Genomic DNA, 24,472 nt, shown 5'->3' with positions numbered 1-24,472 from the left:
ATCATCTACATTGGTGATCACAACTACTACCTCCATCTGGGTTTATTAGTAGTCTTCATCATAGTTTAGGTCAAAGTTTGACCATATATTTGACTAGCAAAATGTTAATGCACGTCGCTAAACATTATATTGTTGAGTTCGTATTTAATTTTAAGTTTAAATGATATTATTTTTGTTACATCTAATTTATTAGTTAAACTCATGATTAAAATATGACACAAAATACGAGGGAACTAGCAAATCATGAGGAAGTAAATATAAGATAAGAATAACGACACATCTTCAATTACATTATATTAAAAATGATAGGAGAGAGAGAAAGGATCTGAATTTGTAATATTCTTTCGTGCACAAGGAACTAGCTAGTGGGGTCATACTATACTATTAGGAATTTGGGATTAGCTGGTTTTGTCCTTTTTGACATCTGACTTTGTGATTAAGACCTGCAGTTGAGGGAGCCAACTAATGGTGTTGCTTCTTGATAATTAGTTTATGTGAACGTTGTCTATATACATAACAAGTTTGTCCTTTGTAATAAATCCTTGATCTCCCACCTTCTGTTCAAAACGTTTGTCATTTGAGCCTGGCCTCGTGTTAGCAAACTCCAAATTGATGGCAGGAGGTAGTTCTGCTACAGCAGGTGACGAAGCGAAGGTGATAACCATCTTGAGCATCGACGGCGGCGGCGTGAGAGGGATCATCCCGGCCATCGTCCTCGCCTTCCTTGAAAAAGAGCTCCAGGTAAGTTACTCCACTTTGATATGTTCATTGATGATGCTCTTCGTGTGTAGTATATCATGCTTGTTAACGGAGTATATCACTGCATGTGTTGTGTGTAGAAACTGGACGGGCCGGATGCTAGGATCGCGGACTACTTCGATGTCGTCGCCGGCACGAGCACGGGTGGCCTCTTGACGGTGATGCTTGCGGCGCCGGACAAGGATGGGCGGCCGCTGTTCGACGCCAAGGATCTAGCGAAGTTCTACATCGACGAGTCGCCCAAGATCTTCCCACAGAAGTAAGTCACCAACTGAGATGCATGCATACTTTGTGTATGTCGTCCATTTCTGTACTACACGCAAGTTCAACGTCGATCGTCATCTGGATTATTGCGTGGGAAGCTGCAGGGGCTCCATCTTCTCCAAGATCGGCTCGGCTCTGGCTCTGGCGACAGGGCCCAAGTACGACGGCAAGTACCTCCATTCGCTGCTCCATCGGCACCTCGGTGACACTAAGCTGGACGGGGCTCTGACCCATGTGGTCATCCCGGCATTCGATATCGCGTACCTGCACTGCAACCCACCATCTTCTCCAGCTTCCAGGTATCCATGCATGTGGTGCATGCACATGGTGAACTACCTAGTAGTAGTTGTTAAGTAATTGACTAAGCTTGTGTGCATGATTGATCAGTTGGAGAACCAGCCCGCCAAGAACGCGCTCCTGTCGGACATCGCCATCGGCACCTCCGCCGCACCTACCTTCTTCCCGGCGCACTACTTCGAGACCAACGATGGCAAGGGCGGCACGAGGGCCTTCAACCTCATCGACGGCGCCGTGGCTGCCAACAACCCTGTATGTTACCAACTAATTGACCTCGCCGCCGCATTCACAATACGTATAAACAATAATCTCACTCATGGACTGCGTACGTATGCTGCAGACTCTATTAGCGATGAACCAGGTGGCGGAGCACATGGTCCTCGCCGGGCAGCAGCCGGCGGGAAAATCATACATAGTCATCTCCATCGGCTGTGGGACATCATCGCTCCCAAAACTCAAGTACAGCGCCAAGGATGCCGCCAAGTGGGGCATCTTGAGCTGGCTCATCAAGGACGGCTCCGTACCCATCCTCGACATGTTCAACGCCGGCAGCGCCGACATGGTCGACTTCCACCTCTCCGTCCTCTCGGCCGTCCTCGGCACCTCCCACCAATACCTGCGCATCCAGGTTCGTACCCGCCTACCTATTACAATTAGTAATTTATACTCCAAAAACATAAAAAAGAGGATAGTCTTTATTTTTGGCATCGATTGATACATGTAGCCATCCATCATCTGTTGTAGTAATGACTCAATGATCCGTTGTAAACGCAAGTGCAGTATGATAAACTGAGCGGGAGTGCGGGTTCGATCGACGACTCCTCCAAAGCCAACTTGGATAGGTTGGTGAAGATTGGTGAAGAGCTGCTCAGCGAGAAGGTGTCCGGGGTGGACCTGGAGACCGGCCGGAATGTGGAGGTGCCCGGCGGGGGCACCAACGCGGAGGAGCTAGCTAAGTATGCAAAGCAGCTCTCCGACGAGCGGCGCAGACGCCGCAACAATTAATATGTGCCTGCTCGAACCAAACTAGCAATTGCATGCTAGTTAATGTGTGTGTTTAAGTTCACTTTTACGTTTAGTTTGGGAGTTCAATCTGTTTGATTTATGTCGTTCGTAAATTCTATGGTGCTGTTGTAATAGTCCTGTGCAAAAATCATTGGCACAAATAATATTATGATATTAATATGTGGTTTATGTGACGTGGAAATGATATCACTAGATTTGTTTTCAAAAGTCACCTAATGATAATTGTGATTTTGCGTTACATATATAAACCATGTTAACTGAAGTTTCATGGCCATTGTTAGAGTTAACAAAATCTGATGAGTCGTATATCATGAACAAGAAATGCTATTTCTACCTAATATTTTTACGAAATTTCTACGCACAAATAAGGTGGAGCTCTGGGCTGCAACCACCTCAGCACAGAGTGAGTCTGGTGCTGCTCTAATACACTGCATGGTTTTTCCTATCTTGGACACGGTGTGAGGTGTCAACCCTCAACACCGATGCGCCCTGTGCACATAATTCACGCTCTATATAGGTTCTAAACCTCTTAATATAGTTGCCTTTTATGCACTACTTTGCTCAAGAATCCTTGATCATTCACTTTTGAGTCGTATGTATCGGTGTATGTAACCTCTCCGTTCTGGTTTGTATGGTTGCGACTTGCAAGTATCCATAAATTGTCAATTTAATCAACGTGTTACAAGTTATACTCCCCCTGTTCCGTTATATAAGGTGTATTTGTTTTTTCAAAAAAAAAAACGAGTGCATGTTTGACCAAGTTTTTTACAAAAATACATCAATACCCACAATACAAAATTTATATAATTTGATTCATCATGAAAACTAGTTTCATATTTTATCTATTAGATATTGCAGATGTTGTTAGTTTATTCTATAATCTTGGTCAAACATTCAAATGGTTGACTTGTACGAAAATCAATACACCTTTTATTCTGGAACGAAGGGAGTATGTTATAACAACATACCATTAGAAACTTTTCTGTATATGAATTCAATAGTGTGATTTTTAGGACATATATTTCATATTGGGTTAGCAAAACAATCCCTTCGGAAGTATTATAAAAAGGTAGAGAAAGAGCAACTTGTAAGCCGAGGAGGCTTCCCAATGACATAAGCAAGGATAATGTTTGACTTGCATGCAGAGGGACACCTGCTATCCTTATCCACATCGATCTTCATACTATTCCAGCTATACATGTCCTGCAGAGAAATCAATACGGGCATCCATATGCAATAGTGTCAGTCAGTAGTAGTTGACCCGTTACTTTTCCATACACTATATATTTGGACACACACACGCACGCGCGCACACACACACGCGCGCGCGCACGTCAATACTCAACAGGTGAAATATTACCGTCTTACTCAACGAGCATATTTACTATCAACACGTGAAATATTATTGTCTTACTCAACATGACCATAGAACAGGTATCCCTAGATTTGTTTCCGAAAGTCACTTATTAAATGATAATTGTGATTCTACATTGCATATAAAAATCATGTTAATCAAAGTAATTCATGGTCAAAGTGTGTACCCATTTGACCTCCTCACGCGACGGCTCAGACTATTAGAGTTTCTTCGCCTGCCATTTGTGCCGCTGGCGATCCGCCTCATCTCTGGTGGCCTTAGGGTCATGGAGGCGTGGTGGACCTTGGGCCTTACCAGTAGGAGGGTTCCTGTTCCTTTTTTTGGTATTTTTTTGAGATCGATAAGGATTTGTGTTGCGGCTGCTTGAAGATGGTATAAGGTCCTCCCCACCTAGCCCGCATTACCGACGGTGCGTCTAGCATCGTCGTAGGGCATGCGAAGGTATGCCTCTTAAGGATGACATGGAATTGAGTCGGTGTTGTAGTCAGTGAATCTCCGTGCATCCAGACTTCGTTCGTGTGTTTATAGGTTGGATCCTTCTGATCTACACTTCTCTTCATCAATGGCGATTGGTGTTCTGGTGCGCTGGTCCTGTGGGGCCTTACTATGACAACTTCTCGACTATCTACTACAATATTGCCTGGTTTCAGTGAGAAAGGGGCGATGACGGCAGCGTGCCTTTAGCTCGCTCCAATGGTTGTATACGTCCGTAGGGGTCTATGGACCTAGATGTAGTTTTGTTGTTTCTGTTGTTCGTTATACCGCCATGAAAGATGATGGATAAATTGAAAGCTTTCCAGCAAAACAAGTGTTGTCAAGTTAACAAAATCTGGTACACCCAGAGAATATGAACAATTAAATTATTATTTCTTTGGCTAAGCACAAACATAAATTTCTGGTCTTTGGGGAGATATTGTGAATTGTTTATTAGCAAGTGAGACCCCATCTGATTTTAAGAAAGGTACTGCTGCAAGATTCTTACTACCCTAGAAACGGTATGAGGTGTCAATCCTTGACATCACTATCAGTACCACTGCCACACATAGTTGATGCTCTAAGCCGGATATAAATCTCTTATCACTTTTGACGCATTAGCTCCGCTCAAGAATCCTTGAAGACCCGATTTGAGCTGTATGTATTGTTGTATACTCCCTCCCTTACAGCAACTCCCATATCTCCACATCATCAATTTGACTAACGTAATGAAGAATATATAATAGAAGTCATATATTAGAAACTTCTTTTGAATACAAATTCAACGATATACTTTTGAAGCATATAGCACATATTTTGTTTATGATTGCCTAAAGTAGAAATGCGTGCATACCTTATTATAAACCAAAAGAGAAAGAGTAACTTGCAGGTCGAGGAGACGTCCTAATCACATAAGCAGGGATAATGTTTGACCTGTTGTATTTGTTCGGCATGCGTGTAGAGGACACCTGCTATGTTAAATCCACATCGATGCTCCTTCCAGCTATATGCCATGCTGTGGAAATAAAGACGTGCACGTAAGTTAGTTGGCCAGTTACTTTTGCATGCGCTGTATATCTGGACAAAGAACAGCTACATTAGTGTCTTGCTCAACCTGACAATCATAGTTAACCTTTCTTGCTACAAATAGCGTCATTGATATTGACTGCTCTAGCACGTAGAAAGCTACTTAGGAATTCTATATCGGTTGCTTTGAACTGGTATACACCAGGAGATAAGATGGTGTGGCTCAGATATTTTAGTAGAGAAGTCACAGATGTTCTAAGAGGAGTAAATTGCAGACACATCGCATGCACATATGGACTTATACACATTTGAATATTTCCATAGACAATCATGTACTCAAATCCGTAAATATGTACAACTGCATCAAGGACCGGCAAATCTCGTGACCCAAATCCATAAGGGCATCTCCAGCCGTTGGCACCCCCAGGAGGCGTTTTTTTCGCCGCTTGGGGGCTGCCGGCGAGATTTTAAGCCTGGGGCTGAAATTTCTTTCAGTCGTTTGGCCCCCCAGGCAGCAACGAGCCGTCGGAGCAGCGCCAAGCGCGGGAACTGCGCGAGATGCGATCACCGGCCGGCCGTTTCCGGCCACTGCTGGTCGCGGGGGTTTGTTCGCTGGAACGCCCGCAGTGCGGCGCGTCCAGCAGTGGTCGTTGCAGCCGCCGACGTGGGGTGCAGCAACGGCAGCGACGGGCAGAGCGGCGGCCGTGTTGCGGGTAGCTAGCGACCCAACGGAGCAACGAGGCAGCGTTAGTAGAGCACCCGGAGCACGACGGGCAGCTGTGCATGGCGGGATGAGCTCGGCATCAAGCAGAGCATCGGCCATGGCGGACGGCAGCGCTCGGTGCTCGCGGGGACGACGGTTACGGCACAAAATCAAGCGAGAGGGGTGGTCAGCGAGCTCGGGAAGGCGGCCATGAGGAAGAGCACCGACGCCCAGTGCCCCCGCCGCGGCCAGCGACGCTAGGAGGAGCGGCCGACTCACCGGAACGTGCGCCCAAGCCGGACGGGGCGAGCAGGCAGGGAGCAAGGCGGGCGCGGAGGAAGCCGCGGGAGGCGGAGCCGGCGCGAGCCGACCAGCCGGCGCGCGGGAGGCTGGCCGGGCAAGGCGGTGAGTGGACGGGGCCGGACTCGGCGCCACTGCTGGAGCCGGACAGGGCGATGGTGAGGTACAGCGCCGGCGCGCGCACCACGGTGTCCCGTGAGGTCTCAGACGAGCGGAGACGTGGCGTCCTCCCCGCGAGCTCCGTCGCGCGCCCCGTCCTTCCTCCTCCGCCATGGCCGTCGGGGGCACGAAGACGTCGACGCCACCCTCCTCCTCGTCCGGCTCTTCCTCGTCGGCGGGTGCTTCTTGGGCGGGGGCAGGAACTCCCGTGGCCGCGCGCGCCCGTGGCCGCCCCGGCCTTGCCTGCTCCGGCCTCGCCCGTCCCGGCCTTGCCTGCTCCGGCCACGGCCCCGCCTCGCCAGCTCCGGCCAGCGCCTGCCCCGGCCAGTGCCCGCCCCGGCCGCGCACGGCGAGCTCCTGCCTCGCCCGCCCGTAGTACATGGAGAGTAGAACCGGGGAGAGAGGGAGTGTGGGCGTGGAGAGGAGAGAGGGAGTGTGCTGCATGTGGGTGGGCCTGGAGAAGAGAAAGGGGGAGAGAGAGGCTGGCAAGTGGGGCAGCGCCTGCAAAAAGCTAATGCCGGCGTCCTCGGCTGCCCCCCGGTGGGCTGGGTGCGGGGTGAGCGTGCCGGCGCTAACTTTTGCTAAATCCGGCGCAAAACGACGTCTTGGGGCCCTGACTGGGGCGTTTTTTACTCGCCGGCATCCAAAAAAGCGCCTGGGGGGGGGGGGCTTCTTGGGGGCCTTAGTGGAGATGCCCTAAGGAGCATAACGCCGCCTCCTGGCCCATCATTTCCGACGGAGGGCCCGCCGCCGCTATGAGTGGAACCACTGTTCCGGGGCCCTTGCGTCGTACTCCCCCCGTTTCTTTATATAAGATGTATTTGTTTTTTTAAGTCAAATAAGTGCATGTTTGACTGAGTTTCTAGAAAAATATATCGATATTCATAATACAAAATTTATATAATTTGAACTATCATTAAAAGTAGTTTCTCTTTTATTCTATAATCTTGGTCAAACTTTCAAATGGTTGACTTGCACGGAAATCAATACACCTTATATTCTGGAATGGAGGGAGTAGATCACACCACATCCATGCCTGGCGTCCCCATGTTGTCACCGCAGCGCCGCCAGGTACAGCCCCTCCAGGAAGCCACGTCACGCCCATAGGACGCGAGATTCCCGCCACCCCTTTCACCGGCGGCACATGGGCTTACCCGACGGTCACCTCTAGGGACATCAAGCAAAGAGGAGATAATGGAGGAGGCAGGCTAGGGGCAGTGCCCACGGTCGTCCTAGAGGCAATGCTTATGTTGCATTATATCTATGCATCTGTTATGTATGCTTATTTTTCTCAACTTGACAAAACAGTAAATGGATGCCCCATGTGAGACCAGTGGTTCAGTGAGATGCCAAGGGGATAAGAAGTTCTTCATAGATCTGTTGAATGACTTCCTCACTAGGACAATATATTTAAGTTGAACATGTTCTGATTAAGTTTCATATGCGATTTATACGGTTGTGCCCAAAATTGTCTAACTAGCTAGTTTTTTTATTTCAATTTGCTCAGGTCATCCCTTGCCGGGCAAGGCGTGACTTCTTAGAGAAGTTTTGAGTTCCAGTAGATGCCACCATCACATTCCAGTGCACCCTCATAAAGATATTGACGACCCAACAATTCAATTGTCTTGTCATCAACGAGGCAAGTCGCACCTATTTTGGTTGCCCTGGTTGGAAAGCCTTTGCAACTGCTTGCGAGCTGGAAGCTGAGGAGAGAGCCACGTTCTACCTCGACTACGATCATGACAAGATAATGGTCTACTATAGGCCTGCTGGCAGCGACGATGGTTCACTTACTCCGTACTATGACCTTGACTTCGTTTGCCGAAAAGTCTAGTTAGCTAGTTGTCATGCATGGAAGATCTCATGTAATTATTACCTCTATTTATTTAAACTTGTACATTCATGTGTTACTTTGCCTACTTTGTTGAACTATATCAATAAGTGCATTGTTGAACTTAAATGTTGTTATTCGGTCTATTTAAAGTTGATTTATTTACTGTTCTTAAACAGGATTATACTGTCATTTTGGTTGCGATCGCCGTTGTACAGCCTTTATTTCAAATCTGAAAATCAAATTACTGGCATCACAACAACATGAAATATCACTACTGATGAATATTACTGTTGGCGTTGGCCACGTGGCATGCCATTACCGTCCAATATAGTGCTGATGTAAGCTCCAACGCCACCACTATTTTTTAACAATGGCACTATTATTGGCGTCGGATGCCCACGCTAGCAAGGCTGTTTTTGGCACGCCATAGATAGTCTTTTTTGCACTTCCATCAAGATGCGTCATCTCCCACTGTCATCCTTTAGTAATTTTTTTTAATAAAATAGAGTACTTGAACATTTTTTTAATAATCTATTTGAACAAGAATATATAATAGAGTTGTTGAAAAAAAATCACATTTTCCAAAACAAAAGTGTTCATGTATCGCATAAACAATAATGTATTTTTTCCACCAAAAAAGAAATAAATTTGAATTGATAAAGTAGTAATAAAAATAAGATGAAAAGAAATAAAAAACGAGATTTAAAATAAAAAATTCCCATCTGAAGCAAAAGAAATAGTGAGTAAAGTGAAATAAGAAATAAAAAATAAAAAATAAACCCATAATTATAATAAAAAGGAAGGTAAAATAATGTTTAAAAAGAAAAGGAAACAACAAGAAGAGCAAAGAAAGTGGACAGAGTTACCTGAGGCTTGCCATGTGGGTATTCTTACCCAAATCTCTAGATGGCCCAACTCGTCAAGAGGCTACTGCACTTCGACCTCTTATTTTACTTCTCCCCCCTAAAAAAAACTGAAGTGCACCTTTTACCACCAGAGCTTCAGTTCTGGCCCTCTCAAAAGAAAAAGTAAAAAAAAAAGGGTCTCAGTTCTTATGCATGATGTGCTCAACTACCAACACACATTTCCTTCCGTGAAGAGACAACCAATATAGCCTTAAGGCATTGGTAGTAAGTCGTAACTATGGAAAATAAAGAGGGCAAATATTTCTGAACGATTTTGATTGCATAATCAACTCATCCAAGCACTGTAACTGCACACGAGCTCCAAAGCAAGAAACTTTCAGAAGCCTCAAATCATCTATACACACCAACCATGAAAGCCTCCAAACCTCACATGCACCCTGGGGCAACTCTACTACTCCAGCGCTTGCACCCACACAAAGCTACAGCTTCCCTCCAGAGACCAGACCCCAAACAACGCGAAAAACACGGGGAGGGCACGCGAAAACTAGGTGCGGAGCGCCATGAACAGGTTCTGCCTTCTCGCGTGCTCCGGAACCAGGCGCTCGACGACTTCTGGAGGTATACCGTTTAGCTCTGCAAATGGCACATAAAATGGGCTGATTCAGCTGGCAGCAGTTTACTAGATGCAGATAGGTGCATTTCTGAACTAGGAAGACTGAAGGTAAATGTAACTACCGACACACCAAAGGTGCTGGAGAAAGCATGACAAATGCAGCAATGAGGCAAAGCCTATAGCAACCAAGATTCGCAGGAAGCGAATCACTGAGTGTGAAGGTTTGACTGCTGCTACTGCTATTTAGATACAGTTACACTACCTTGAGATCTGAAGTTGAAGAGGGGAGGTAGAGGGCGGCCGTTAGGTAGACGGGTGTTTGGATCTCTCAACTCATCAAAGAACGGGTGCATGCAGGCTTCCATCTGAAGAACGGTTCCATGGTTAGAACATAAATGAGCTCATAGTCTATCAATCTGCAATTTGGAAGGCAACATAAGAAAATGATCGTGTGGCCTTACAGCAGTGCACCGAAGATCTGGCGAGTATTGGAGAAACCTGCTGACAAGGTCCATTGCTTCAGGTGGAAGCTTTTTCTGAAAAACCTGAATAAAAAGAAAATTTTGAGGTAACAGAGGAACCATGAGAAAATATGTTGATTTAATTTTGCGCCTGAGCATATAGATGACATGAAAATGACTTCTATGTTAATTATTATTTCTCACTATTTAACAGCACGACAGTCATTGTTTCCAAAAGTATGCACCAAATCGAACAGCTGCTGCACAACAAACAGCCACTAATCAAGCATGGCAGACATAATATGCAAATTACCTTGTGCCATGGGTGAGCCTTAATTTGTGGGAACTTGAACTCCGTGTAGTTTGGATTCATGCACTTGATCTCTTCCCTTGTTGGAGTACCCAAGACCTGCAAGGCACTATGACTGAACATGTCATTGTAAAGAATACAGGTCTCAGGACAGACCAGTTTAAGATGTCATATAAGTTTTCACCTTGATAATCTCAACCAGCTGATCAACTCCACTTTCCCCAGGAAAAAGAGGCTGCATGGATGAATATTATGAGAAGCAGCTACAGAGTAAAATGAAATGACTATATGCGTGAACAAAACCTGTCCAAGAAGCAGCTCTGCCATGACACAGCCTGTGGACCACAAATCAATGGCCGTAGTATATTCAGTTGCACCAAATATGAGTTCTGGTGCTCGGTAGTATCTTGAGCATATGTAGGAGATATTTGGCTCTCCCTTGACCTGCATATATTCAAAACATTACATCAAAAAAATTAGAAATCACCATGTCTTGGTAGGTTACTGGCATAACTGCACACCTTTTTTATTCTTATTATCAAGAAAGTTTAGCATGCTCTTTTCAAAATCAGCAGGACTCGTGCATTTAAATTTCAAAACCTAATATAGAAGATAACTTACCAAGACCTTTGCACTGCCAAAATCACATATTTTAAGCTGGTGTGTATGTGGGTTAACCTACAGTGGGAAGTTCACTGGGTTAGTAAAAATGTATTAGTGGTTCTTCAAATTTGTTTAGTAATTGTTCTTCCTGATGTAAAGAAAGCTCAACTGGCCAAACAATTCAGAGGGTGAGGAAAGATATGTATAGCACAACATATTAAGCAATAAGCATAGAAAGGGAGGTTAAAATCTCACGAGAACGTTCTGTGGTTTGATATCACGGTGGCAGATGCCAACACAGTTGTGTATATAAGCAAGTGCTCGACATATCTGCAAAGTTATGAGATTACAGGAACAATAATTAGACGACTTGTAAAGCTAATACTCAATATCAAAAGACAACTGAAGGAACAATTCTGTTGCATGGCCGGGACATTATATTCTGACTTGAGCAACTACAAAGAGCAAACAGATTACAGATTACAGATATATGACAGAACTCATTAACTAAACTTTTATCTGTAGTAAGAAGAAGCAAGTAAATAACAAGGATGCACTAATGTGTGATTCATCGGTTATACAGTAGATGGTCTATTGGAGTCCCTAGTAGAGATAACGTTCACACTACTACAAAAATGTGCACATAATTATCTCAGAAAAAAAACGTATGGCATCTACTCGCCTGTGTGATATACTGATATATACAAAGAAAATAGCGCCTTCTGATTAAGTAAACATACAAGAAGAAAGTTGTAGAACATAAATTCAAAGACTGTAGAACTGACAGGCTGGTTCGGTTGTACGTTTGGATGTCTCAGAATTTATTTTGGGTTGTTAGTCAAGCCATCAATGTGAATAACTAATCTGAAACTTGTAGATAGGTCCCAATACAGTACTCAAGTATTGGAACATAAGTTTCAAGCAGGCATGAGGACAAAAATGTGCTGCAACTAATTAGGGAACATATCATATACCACGAGTTCCACATCACAGCATAACTAGTGCAACGATTAACTTTAAAATAATTTTTGTAAAAACAAATAAAGATGGAGGACAATTGTGCAAAGCATAACATCGTTCAGAAAATTAACTGCCAGGTCAGGTCAGACCTGATAAGTGTATAGTTTGACATAAATGAGGGGCACTCTTTGATTCATTCTGTTGTACTGTCTTGCCATCCGGTTTACTGTCTCTGGAACGAACTCAAGGACAAGATTAAGATAAAGCTCATTCCTTTCAGTGGTTGAGAAGAAGTAATGCTTAAGACCAACAATGTTCGGATGGTCAAGCATATGCATAATTTGCAATTCCCTGTTTTTGTAACGCTTATCTTGAAGAACCTTTTTGATGGCAACGACTTCTCCTGTTTCTCGACATTTCGCCTGAAGAGTTGACAATAAGAGGTTATATGCCATTGACAATCAGTTGAGCATAGACCAGTTTAGACAACGCAAAGGCCAGAAGTTTACCTGAAATACAACCCCAAAAGAACCAGTTCCAACCACATGTTCAGCAATGTAACTGACGGACTGTTTCATTAACCACCATATCAGCAAATTGTGCTTTGACAGCCAAACATTATAGATTGTCAAGATGAATGTAGCATCACCTTTACCTGTTTAGGCAGACCATTTCGACCACGGATTGTGGTTGCAATTATTTGACCAGCTTCAGAACCAGAATCTGCAACCACATCTGGCTCATTGTCCTGAAAATGTAGAATTGAGTCACTTTATCCAGTAAAACAAGTTGCAGAGTTGATCAACAATTATCCTTAGGCTTGCTGTGGATATACATGAGGCATAACAGAGCAAAGCCAGAGCATAAAACTGCATTCCCAGGTTCTAGAACACACCGCAAATCTGCGGCAGAGCAGAATCACGCAGTGCCATTTCATCGTAGACTAAATACAGTGATTACTGATAAATTGCTCATTCTACCTCAAACAGTACAATTAGTTGAGTAACGAGTCAATCAAACAGGAATAGTGACCAATCAACCTACCCTTTCATCATCAGCATCATCTGGCTTTGCATCTCTGAGCTGCATCCCCACCATCCCCCTTCCCAGGAACTCGACTGAGCTGGCCTGCCCCTTCAAGCCATTCCCCTGCCGCGACGAGCTCCCGGCGGCACCGGCATGCCTCTGCCCAGAATACGCCATCTCCCAGCTGATTGGTGAGGAATTAATGGAGATCACCAAGGTCAGCGTCTGCAAACAGCAGAGGGCTCATCTCCTTGCCAGCAGAAGGATCAGCCTACTGCCAATGCAGCTCCCTCCACCACCTGCTTCAACAACAGCTGCCCACAACAAATTTCGGTCAAGATTAACTCGGAATGGATAAATCCCCCAGAAAATAATCGTCAGGAAATAATAAATTGTTCTTCAGTCAGAGCACACATCTCCTGAAAAAAAAACATCAGCCGAATTTGTACCCACCCAGAGACCTAGAAGATCCACTGAATAAAAAAACCAGCGACTCTCTCCAAATCGTGAGGGACAAATCCCTCAGGAAATTGGACCAAGATCCTCCGAGACAATTGGGTCGAACCAGCCGCAAACCGGGCCGGCGCGGGCAATAAAGATGAACTTTTTCTCCGGCGGGATCAGAGAATCCAAGAACCATTACCTGAAACCAAACCTGCCGGGGAGATCGAAGGCCGAAAATTCTGGAGCAGATCAAGCCGCAGCCCCTCAGCGGTTCCACGGTTCCCGCGATTCTTCTCCCTGCACGAACCGCTGGTTTCGGGGCGGCGGAGGGGGGCGACGGTCACCGGGCCGGCCGGCCAGTAGGTAATGGTGACTGACGAGTGAGGGAGGGAGAGTGGGAGTGAGTGGAGGGCAGGGGGCGGCTGCTCCTCCCCTTCTACCCTCCAAACTTTTCTTTTTCTGGCACTCAACATTATTGGCATGCAGTAGAAAAATAGTTGAGGAGGAGGAGGTGATGGCGAGCATGTGAACCGAAAGAAAGGAGGAAAGATACAAACTGAGGCTGAGACTGAAGAACTGTGAAGGTGACGCCTTTTATTCGCAGTCAATTTCGCAGCGAAATTTCTGTGGATTGACTGATGGATGGATGGATAATACTAGATGGGATTTTTATTTACTTGGGAGTGACCTCTGATGTGAAAGGATTATCTTATACTGTATTTAAACATTGGCAGTTGAAAAAAACTGTTAGTGAAATGCTTAATATTTTGGATATTACGTCCTCAGTGATGCAACTGCCGTTAATTTTGTACTGTAGTTATAACACAGGAAGATACAGAAGGTACATGGGCGTGGAAAGGGCATTTTCTGAAAGACAAAAAAGACAAGTATAGCTTTTTGTGCTCTGCAGGAGAGATGATGATGCTTCTGTGAAACAAGCTTTCAAAGTTGCACACGCACAAAGACAGAGCATCCAATTCTTTACTGTAATATTCAACACAAAATCCAACACATTGTGATCCGAAGTGGACACAAGGCTGCATGAGCCATGAGGTGTGGTGCCACAGAACTTTCGGCAGAAACAGGAGACCACTCTGTCAGAGGCTGCGTTATTCAGTGCTGGAACTCCATGTCATGTACTCCCACTGTTCGTAAATATTTGTCTTTCTAGAGATTTCAACAAGTGACTACGTACAAAACAAAATGTGTGAATCTACACTTTAAAATATGTCTACATACATTTGTATGTTGTGGTCTATTTAAAATGTATAGAAAGACAAATATTTAGGAACGGAGGGAGTAAGTAGCACTATACTGTACCTGAACAATCAGTGATGTACAGGCAGCATGTAACACTTTATATACATTCTCAACCATGTTTTTTCTTTTTTTTGCAAACTACCCCCTCTGTATACTGTATCAAAATATAAAACATTTTTTGGCACTGTCATAGTGTCAAAAAACATCTTATATTAAGTTACGGAGGGAGCACATAAGAAAACTCTGCCTGTCTCTTCTGCATGTGCTGATTAATAAATCTTCTCATGTGCAGTACCGAGCAATATGCTGCTTTCTTTTTCTCTGTATCTTTATACTCCACTGAACAAAATGTTGCATGGTTCTTCTCCACAGCTGCCTGCCTGCCTGCAATGCAGGGAGACAAACTTTGATGTAATAAACTGGTGATACTTGAAACTTGATGCAAGCAAGCAAAGTCCTGGCAATGCATCTGCAGCCACACACACAACTTTGCCCAACAAGAATGGCAACAAGAAACAAGTGGCAGCAGCAACAGAGAGGAGCACTCCAAAAGGTTCATCCTCATCATGCTCATCGTGCTCGCTGTCGTTAGCTCGCTGACCGGTCAATCCATGCCATGCCAGCCCAGCTATACTACTAGTAATACTACTACAGTTCTTACATGCCACTGTAAAGTGCAAAGTGTGCGTGTGCTGTGAGAAGCTGATTCATCACAGCTGGACTCCAAGCAAAGGTGCTGGTAATCAAGCATGTGCTCAACTTACCACTTTACCAGAACGTGTCCTGCACTGGGCACAGTTACCGGTCAGATGCCGACGGCGTCGAGGAGCTCCGAGTGCTGCGCCACGGAGACGAGCGTGTTGGCGACGATGGCCCCGCTGGCGGCCACCGCGGGCACGCCGATCCCGGGGAAGGTGGAGTCGCCGCAGCAGAAGAGCTGCGGGACCGGCGTCGCCTGCCCCGGGAACGTCGCCTCCCCGGCCTTGATGGCGGGGCCGTAGGTGCCCCGGTTCCGCCGGAGGAACCGCTTGTGCGTCAGCGGCGTGCCGACCAGCTTCACGTCGCACTTTTCCCGGCTGAACTTCGGGCCCAGCGCCAGCTCCACCGCCTTCCACATCACCTGCAAGGAAAAGTTTGCATTTGCATTACAAAGTTGGTTAGGACAGACAGCAGGTTACAGCAGCTCATGGCCAGTAAAAAGGAAGGACTGTATAAACTAACTTTTGCTTCACTTTTGTGAAAGGAGTTTTTTGCTAAACTTTGGACGAAAGGAGCTCCAAAGGATGTTGAAAGAGGTAAAGTGCATCGATTTTCTATCTAGGTGCTGATTCCAAGAGACCATGGGACAAAGCTATTATGTGGATTACTGGAAGAGTAGCAATTCTACATTTCTACTAGCTAGTTTGCATATTACTATGTGGAGTACCTCGGAACGCTCCTCTTTTAGGCTCCGGTATGCCGCACTCTTCCGGTCGAGCCCGTCCCACAGGCCGAAAGGCTCCGTCCCCGGTGTGTACGCGTGAAGGATGTGCTTCCCTGGTGGCGCCAGGCCCTCGCTGAGAACGCTGGGGACCGATATCAGCACCACGTTCTGCTCGCCGTCGACCCCTTTGTCCCAGTCATTAACCACGATATGGTGGATCCCAAGGTCCTCCTCGACACACTGTCCAGTTACATACATAGATGGTTACAGCGAGAAAATGTACCGATTAAGCAAACATGGAAGTAGACATGACTATCAGGGATAATTTGTTAGGATGAAGCATATAGTACTATATGACAACCAAATTAACCAACCTCCGTGTCGAAACCCAGGTGGAGGTGCATGAACGAATCGCACTGGGGGGTCGCCTTCACTTGATCTTGGTATGATCTCGGGACGGCATCTGGTGGCAGAAGACCCAAGGTATCCCACATGGACGCGTTGCTAACGACCGCTTTCTTCGCACGTACAATCTGCAAAGAGGAAAACATTCATTCATGACAGGATTTCAGCAGCCGATTCAATGTTTCAAGCATGATGGAAGTCGATACGAAGGAAAAGGTAATCATGCATGGCACTCGAAAACAGATGCATGAGACAACGAGGAGGTCGCTCGTCTTGGCCTACAAGATTTCCATGGTCTGCCACTAGCTAGTGCAAAGGTGGCAAAGGCCTGAATCTTTAATGGGATGGATATCCAGTAGACAGTAGTACAGAAGATAGCACTTTGTTTACTTGGGAAGGATGATACTATATAGAATTGGCTATTGCGGATTTGTACTAAGGTTGTACTAAATCAGCAACACTTATTTTGGGACAGAGGGAGTGCTTCATAACTAAAGATATGCCACATGAATCTGAATTGGAGCCTTACTATCTGGCGAACGTTCGCCACAAGAGATGGCATTTACGAACGTTCGTCTGACAGTTTCAGTATATTTCGGGAAACTGGGTTGCTTTTTTTTTTGCAAAACTCTCATGGCATTTCTTTTATTTTGAGTGTAGAAAAGTTATCCAGTCTGCACCGTAGGATCAAGATCGTGTGGCAATTTAGGAATTCGCTGGCAGTTGCTCCCTGGTGAACGTCCGCGAGTTACTATTTCCGTTATTGGATACTAAAATATTACTCCAGTACTCTTAGTAGTATTGATTTTACTGTGTCCCCTCTGATTTCCAACCATGTATTGACACCTCACCCGGTAACTGTAATCCCGTAAGAATTCGTCTCTCACCTCTGTTCTATTCGACTGCTTAATTAGGTTGAGCCGCCTCCGTCGTCTTTGGCCCTTCAGCGCCGCCACCCCCGGCTCACCGTCCTTGGATTCTCCCGTCCGATTCAGGTTCTCGGTTACTGTGCCACTGCCTTCTCTCTCCCCTCGCCCGCTCCTGTGAATTTCCAGTGCTGTACAAGCCTACAAGGTAGCCTGCTTTCTGAATCTCCAACGCCAACGCACACACATGCTTTTTGATCTTGTTATTACTTGAAACCTAGCTCGATCATCTCGCCTTCTTTAGGTCCCATGTTGCCACTGAGTTCCAACTACGTACTACATTAGATTTCATCTTACCAGGATCAACTGATGACTCAGTACCACGCTACCCAGTAACAGTAGCCAGATATCGCGGATAATCCAAGGCCTTGCGCATTGTTTGCTATTGGGTCAAGTTACAATGCCTTCTTTCTTATGTAATTTCAGTTCTAAGCAGGCTATTTTTATACAGTTTGCATTCACACACGCTGCTCTCGTTCCAGGAGGCATAAAGAGATCTTTTTATTTGATGTTGATGTACATATATACTCCTGGTAATGATGCGGGTCCTAGTTATCCTACAAACCTGCCAATTACGCACATTCTTGCTGAATTCCGTGACATCCCCTTCTACACAAATAAATGCAAGTATCCCTGGGAGGAAGATGAGGAGGAGATTAAGGCGAATGAATACGATGAAATAGATTATAATAAAGTGTCGGGCAAACCGTGGTCACCCGTGCCACATACTAGATCGAGAAAGGGAAAGGGGCGAAGAGGAAGCAATGTTGCTGATTGCTAACAAGGGGAATGGCGTGACAACATGGGATCAGCTTTGGACGTGAGTCTCGGGGAGAAGGTGGATTCACCACAGCCGCTCATCACTAGTGATGAAGTTCTTCGTGTTCGTTTGGACATGTACCATCTGAAAGAGTCTCAAAATTCAGAAGAGAGCCTCTTCAATTGCCAGGCAGCCAAGGAGGAGCTACGTGTCGACTTCACTCGCACCATGACATACTACTATCATGCCATACGTGATGGCATCAAAGCAAAGTCCTATCCGCACTTCTTCCACCAATTTACTGGGGAGGTAGGTACACATCTAGATCTTTCCTCCAACTATCACTTAATTTCATATATGCATTGATTATGTAATGTACCGCATTTGGAGTCTTAGCTTTGTATGTTTATTGTGTTGACAGTATTCCTCTCCATGTTGTAATTATATTGAACCTACCACCCTGGATGGTGATTTGCAATACATCGAGTTTTTTGACAAGCTAATGGAGTCAGCGAGGTATAGAGAGACCAGAGATGGGGTGCTTGCTAAGGCTATCGTCATGGAAAATAAACTTTTCAATAAAATGCTATTTTTCCAAATTAAGATTGCTGTCAATGAGTGCTTACAACTCATGGAGCATCTGGAGAAGATGGGGCAGAGGCATCAGTTGTATTACTATGTTGTGCATGAACTTCTCATTAAAAGAAAGGACCGTCAAGATATTATCGACCAAATCCGAGAAGGAAAAGTTCAATTGGTCTACGATCTTACTGAGTTTGCTGGTCTAGATTTGGAGGATTGTGAATCTTCTGTACAAGATACGGTACTGGTTCACATGTATTATTACCATCCATTTAATATTTGTTTACACACAATATTGCACATTATGGAGTTAATTGTTCTGCATATACTTTTGAGGTTGATCATCTTATTGATCTTACTGGTGCTAAGGTAGCATTCAAAGCTTATCATTTATTTATTTTCCAAGAAGAGCAAATGACCCTTTCCTCAATAGCGTTCTTCTGATGTTAGAATTTTGTGTTTCCTCCATAGCATACGACACTTTCCTCAAACAACTCTTTTGCCATGGTCTCATGTGTTTACCATGAATTTATCTTGTCAAGCGATTTGGGCTACTTATTCATGAAAATTAAAGCAAAACATGCATATGTTTGATTTGCTTGGTGTAGTGTCAACTTTTGCCTTGGCAAGCCAATAAAAATGGCTTCCACTTGGTTTGGCACTAACATTTGGAAATGCCCCAAAAGTTTGGTAAGGCTTCTCTCATGTTGGTAGCAAACGAAACGGGCCCTATGTTCCTGATGAAGCCTAATTCCTCCATAGAAACCAAACGGCCCTATCTTCTGATTAATATGACTCTTTCAATTCCTCTAATGCATCAGTGCTTAAGAGGTAAATACATGTTTGCTATCCTATCTTATAGGGAGTTTTCAGGAAAGGCATTTTGTACATATATCCTTAGATGAGATGTGAAAATACTTAAGAGTAGCACTTTGTGGCATTTCTATTTTTGAAGTGGCTTTTTGTCAGAGCTATCTTTCTTTGTCATTCAGTTCTTTGCAACTTATTTATCATTTAAACAGAAGCTAAATTTAAATTGGGATCTAGTTGTACACTTTCAAACTTTTGACGCGCGAGGATTGAAAATGTACTTAACATAACAAGATTTTCAGATTATTATTTGGTGGAAATTGAGATATCATATTAATCATTGACAAATTGGCTTTCAACAAATAATCTTAAATCCATGCATACCTACGCAATTCATCTATTTGCTCAAATTTCTCTGTATTTGCATTTTATTGTCTGTTTATGATTTGGAAATATTCTAATTCAATTTTTGTTGCGTATAACAAAACACAGTCACCTCCAAAGAAAAGCATCAAGGACGGTACCTACAAAAGGATTATCTGTAACGAGGTCGATAAGCTGGTAACTAAGTTCTGTTTTGTAAAATCTCTTGACCTTTTTTTTAGTGTTATAAGGGTTCATAAGCAGTGTTGTTAATATTTTCTTCCCTCATTTCCCCCTCACAGTTTCCAGGAGATATTGAGCTTTATACATATTTTCTGAAGAAGAAGATGGAAACTGCCGAAGAACACAACGTGATACCCAAGGCAAGCTTCTAATGTGGACATAAGAAAGACATTCTTGCTCTTGCTCCACATCTTTTTTCTAACAGTAATTTCTCTTTGCCCGTTTTGAAGGGAACTTGTGAACATCTTGGCGGTTTATGTTCCTTTCACTCGAGAGATAAGAAACTAGGGATAACCAGGTGTATCACCTGCTATTGCTCAGTAAAAGGCTTCGCTTATCCGACTGCTGAAGGGGCGCAAAGAAAGATACAGAGGTGATTAGCCGAGTTCTTGGACTTTGACGTTGGAGCAAACTGATGATTTGGTTGTTTGAGGCAAGGACATTTCAATCTATCAAGAATTGGGCCAGTGGCTTAGAAGATTTGGAGCATGTAGTTTCCTGCCACTAACAGGCTGTATTAATTATTGCATTTTGTACTGTACCATCTGACTCGAGGAATTTTGGCATCTTGAAGATATTATGAAATATATGTCGTCTGAATCAAAGACTTACTAATAATTGTCAAGCTGTTAATTCCCATGAACTAATATTATACTTCATATATTTGGCAATAAAACGGTATCCTCTGGAGCGGCTTACCTGTCCACCTCGTAGCTTGACGCCAACAGCCCGACCGTTCTCGATCAAAATCTTCTCCACATGAGAATTAAGAGCAAGTCTTCCACCGAACTTTTCGATACCCCGTACCAGGGCATCGATTATCGCTCCACTCCCACCCAGAGGGTACTCCAGCTTGCATCCTGGCTTGTACCATTCTGCAAACATATAAACCTGACATTGTAGTTAGACCAAATGACGAGCATAAATCTTCAGAATTGTATATACTTAACAAGAGGTAAAGATTGATTACAAGTTTTTACAAAAGCCCATGGCTCCAATGCCAAATATCCGGACATGAATTTGTTCATGGAGCAGGCGCCTCTGTCATGATTCATGGACCAGATGACTGCCATCCGTAACTGCAGTAATATGTACATAACTTACGGAAAATTGTCACAAGTTGTGGCTGTAGTTTAGTGGTGAGAATTCCACGTTGTGGCCGTGGAGACCTGGGCTCGAATCCCAGCAGCCACATCCATTCTTTTTTTCCTTTTTCTTTCTATAAAACACACAATCCTTTTTCTTTCTATTTTGTTTTTTGACATTATAAAATTACTATTACTACTAGTTTAAGGGCCAGGAACAAACAAATAGATATAGACTGTGCACCAATTTGTTTCATTTATAAAATTACTACTGGAGTCCAACAAGATATTGCCCAGTTCTCATGTAAATGAAATGCGGTTTTTTTTGGACAATCACTAAAGAGAACAGGATAAATTTTTGTTTTTGCGAACAAAGAGAATAGGATAATAGGGTAATTAACCTGGTGGAAATTTATCAGCTTACCATTTCTGCAGAAAGCGCGCTGTCGGATTTGACGCCCGCAAGCAGAAAGCACAGGAGGTCGATCCAGTTACGGACAAAGGGGTTTTTCAGCTCCAGCGAGTCGACAATCTCCGAGAATGGGCGTAGCAGTTTCGTGGCGCCTAGGGCTCCCCGAGGCCCCATTTTAATCAAGGACTGCAACAGAGAAGGTGCGTATCTACCGGCTGCTGTCGAAAGGATGCCCAGATCGCCTCGGATGGAGAGGGGAGGCAGAGCCATCGCAGCTGCGGATATAGGAATAACTGCATCCTGAGATTGTTTTTGATACCGTATTAGCAGAGGTTTCAAGGGGCATAACAGTACCATATGGTAAACTAACGTTTGGTCTCACATTTGAATCATGAAACTTCTATAAATTTAAATGATACTTGTATATACTCCCTCCGTCCGGAAATACTTGTCGAAGAAATGCATAAAAATGGACGTATCTAAAACTAAAATATGTCTAGATACATCCATTCATCCGACAAGTATTTCTGGACGGAGGGAGTATATGCTATACACAAAAAAGAGACAATTCATTGCCCATTTGGCTTCATGTGTTTTTTCAGCATTTCAGTAGGTACAGCTAAACAGACTTGTACTAAGAAACTGAATATCGAATGCAGGGAACTCACTAGAAGCTTTTGCCACTCCCGGGTCGCGTCAAGACCGACATAAGTCTCAAGGTCCTGCAAGAATTATATGTAATCACTTATACTGCCAGAGCATTGGGATACAAAGAAAGGGTAACATACAACATCAAACAAAGTGCACTACTAAGTTTCATAGGTAGAAAGCAACCAATTGTAAGTCATGCTTATTAGCAAATTTCAGTCTCATCCTGCCGACCAAGCAGCGAACATCACATCTATGAATCCAGAACAATTCACTGCAAATTAACCAAGCAGAGTCTGGCATGTGCTACAAGTTAACTGAACCTTGAGGAAATCAGTCGGCCCTATCCGCGACTCGAACTGTCCTTCAGGGACATGAACCATCCAGGAGTCATAGGATGCACACGGAACCGATTCGCCTAGCGCGTCGAGGACCTGCAAGGCCAGTAGAACTCATCATTGCATCAGACCAGCCTCGAGCTCTCACCACAATTTCTGCATTTAGTACAGACAGTTTTGCTCTGTTGATTAGTTCAGTTAAGACTTCAGACAGTTATTAATTTCTCTGAAATGGTTTCCCAATTTTTGCTCTGTTGGTGTTTGCAGAGGAAGGAAGCAATCGATGGAGGGTGACCTGGGCGAGGGGGTTGGCCTGCGGCCCTCTGGACTGGAAGCCGGAGAAGAGCGAGGGGCCGGAGTCGAAGTGGAACCCCTTGACGTCGAACGAGTGGGCGGCGCCGCCGGGCCGGTCGTGGCTCTCCAGCACCACCACGTCCTGCCCGTACCTCGCCAGGAGCCCCGCGCAGCAGAGGCCCCCGAGCCCGCTCCCGATCACCACCACGTCCGCCTCCGGCCTCTCCGCCACCCTGAACCAAACGTAAAGACGACGACGATTGCCTGATGAGCTCTGAGCCTCTGGCACGGTTCGAACGGCGAAGAGCCGGTGCGAGTAGGGGTAATGATTAATACGTACCCGGGTGGCGAGGGGCCGGCGGGGGCGGCCACCGCCCGGCAGCGCGCGGCGGCGCCGAGACGGCGCGGCACTGGAGAGGCGGCGGCGGCGGCTGCCGGGCACGCGCGAGGGTGGCGGTTGGCGCGTGGCGCAGGGCGCGGCGCCGGGGAGGCCAGCGCGGAGGAAGCCATCTAGGCCGGCGGTCTCGTCGCCGGTGGCGCGCACGGCAATGTCACGGGTTTGGGTGGGGTAGAGGGAGCGGGAGTGGAGCTCGTGAGTGAGGCAGCGGCTGGGTACACGTGGCGCCTCAGTGGCCTCTCTCCACTTGCGGCTGAGCTCTCTCGCCTCTGCTGCTGCTAGTTGGCTTCGTAATCTTCCACGAGAATTGAAAAACGATTTTTATTTAAAAATGAAGCTGTTTAACAAGAATAAAGAATGAATTGTAATTTTTACAAGAAGCCAGTTAACAGGGCATCAGAAACAGAAACCAACACGTGGTTGGATGGTTAGAGGGATAGTGGTATACCAGCGCTCGCATTATTTCTAAATTTCTTTCAGTATTTCTGACGATACGCTTTTAGTGAGAGGAGACATTCCTTCTACGACGAGGCGCATAGGGACGAGTATATGTGCGTATGTATAAGCGCTTGCGTCTATACTGATGTTAAAAAAAAGGAACGGAGAATGAAGTCATGTTCGGCGGACCTTTTTTGAAAAGCGAAATATATTAATATCAAGTAGATACCAAGTACACCCAGACTCTGTACCAATAAGATGCTTAAAAGCATCCAGGATGCACACAGCCAAAAAAACAAAATAAAAAGAGAAAAAGAGAAAAAATGACCCTGCCATGATGATCAATCACCCGAAGTACTAGCACTCTAACCACCACTAAAGACAGCACCCGGACTACAAAGAAGGTTCTTCAAAAACAATGCCTCCACAAAGGAAACAATGCATAAGTGTTGCCGTTGCCCAATCAAAGATGGTTTTCACCCTGGAAACAATGCCTTCAACAAGGCCACTGCCAGACACAATCAATAAAGGCCAGACCTTGGGTTTTCAACTTGAAAAGCACGACTCGATACTCAAAGGAGCACCACC

General features: G+C 45.0%; 3 protein-coding genes, 1 non-coding gene and 1 pseudogene across 8 annotated transcripts; 3 read left to right on the top strand and 2 right to left on the bottom strand.

Annotated features, from left to right (window-relative positions):
- Window positions 1–522: 522 nt before the first annotated feature.
- On the top strand, window positions 523–2,519 carry LOC125539357 (patatin-like protein 2; annotated as a pseudogene). Its single transcript, XR_015609711.1, has 6 exons — window positions 523–741; window positions 840–1,018; window positions 1,128–1,322; window positions 1,411–1,572; window positions 1,661–1,948; window positions 2,101–2,519. The product of XR_015609711.1 is annotated as a patatin-like protein 2 (transcript).
- Window positions 2,520–9,368: 6,849 nt separating this feature from the next.
- Window positions 9,369–13,991, bottom strand: LOC125529672 (shaggy-related protein kinase kappa). 4 transcript variants are annotated; one of them, XM_048694102.2, is made up of 13 exons: window positions 13,700–13,986; window positions 13,075–13,370; window positions 12,680–12,778; window positions 12,540–12,599; window positions 12,180–12,452; window positions 11,326–11,400; window positions 11,089–11,145; window positions 10,771–10,911; window positions 10,652–10,702; window positions 10,471–10,566; window positions 10,158–10,241; window positions 9,959–10,061; window positions 9,369–9,716 (listed from the first exon to the last, which is right to left on the bottom strand). In XM_048694102.2, the coding sequence occupies exons 2-13, from the start codon at window positions 13,231–13,233 to the stop codon at window positions 9,628–9,630; spliced, it is 1,287 nt and encodes a 428-aa protein (XP_048550059.1). In that variant the 5' UTR covers window positions 13,234–13,370; window positions 13,700–13,986; the 3' UTR covers window positions 9,369–9,627. The 4 variants fall into 4 exon arrangements, with proteins under 4 accessions (XP_048550059.1, XP_048550066.1, XP_087387912.1 ...); XM_048694109.2 differs by having other exon boundaries at window positions 12,686–12,778; window positions 13,700–13,983; XM_087531786.1 differs by having other exon boundaries at window positions 10,471–10,582; window positions 10,652–10,911; window positions 13,700–13,991.
- A 701-nt stretch (window positions 13,992–14,692) lies between these two features.
- Window positions 14,693–23,679, bottom strand: LOC125529665 (prolycopene isomerase, chloroplastic). The gene is made up of 10 exons (XM_048694091.2): window positions 23,390–23,679; window positions 23,051–23,282; window positions 22,741–22,851; window positions 22,438–22,491; window positions 21,782–22,069; window positions 20,972–21,163; window positions 16,558–16,716; window positions 16,187–16,423; window positions 15,525–15,880; window positions 14,693–15,144 (listed from the first exon to the last, which is right to left on the bottom strand). The coding sequence occupies exons 1-9, from the start codon at window positions 23,557–23,559 to the stop codon at window positions 15,566–15,568; spliced, it is 1,758 nt and encodes a 585-aa protein (XP_048550048.1). The 5' UTR covers window positions 23,560–23,679; the 3' UTR covers window positions 14,693–15,144; window positions 15,525–15,565.
- On the top strand, window positions 18,317–20,965 carry LOC147992824 (uncharacterized). Its single transcript, XM_087531798.1, has 6 exons — window positions 18,317–18,583; window positions 18,696–19,097; window positions 19,193–19,225; window positions 20,159–20,227; window positions 20,332–20,412; window positions 20,503–20,965. Exons 1-6 carry the CDS (start codon window positions 18,317–18,319, stop codon window positions 20,647–20,649), a joined length of 999 nt encoding a protein of 332 aa, XP_087387924.1. The 3' UTR covers window positions 20,650–20,965.
- Window positions 21,395–21,466, top strand: TRNAH-GUG (transfer RNA histidin (anticodon GUG)). The gene has a single exon. It is a non-coding gene; the product is annotated as a tRNA-His (tRNA).
- Window positions 23,680–24,472: the final 793 nt, after the last annotated feature.

The sequence above is a fragment of the Triticum urartu genome, chromosome 1A (genome assembly GCF_056163025.1).
Source record: "Triticum urartu cultivar PI428250 chromosome 1A, HENAU_Tu73, whole genome shotgun sequence".
In the NCBI taxonomy this organism is placed as follows: domain Eukaryota; kingdom Viridiplantae; phylum Streptophyta; class Magnoliopsida; order Poales; family Poaceae; genus Triticum; species Triticum urartu.
Note: the sequence above shows the minus strand (reverse complement) of the source record. Positions and strands in the feature narration are given on the sequence as shown.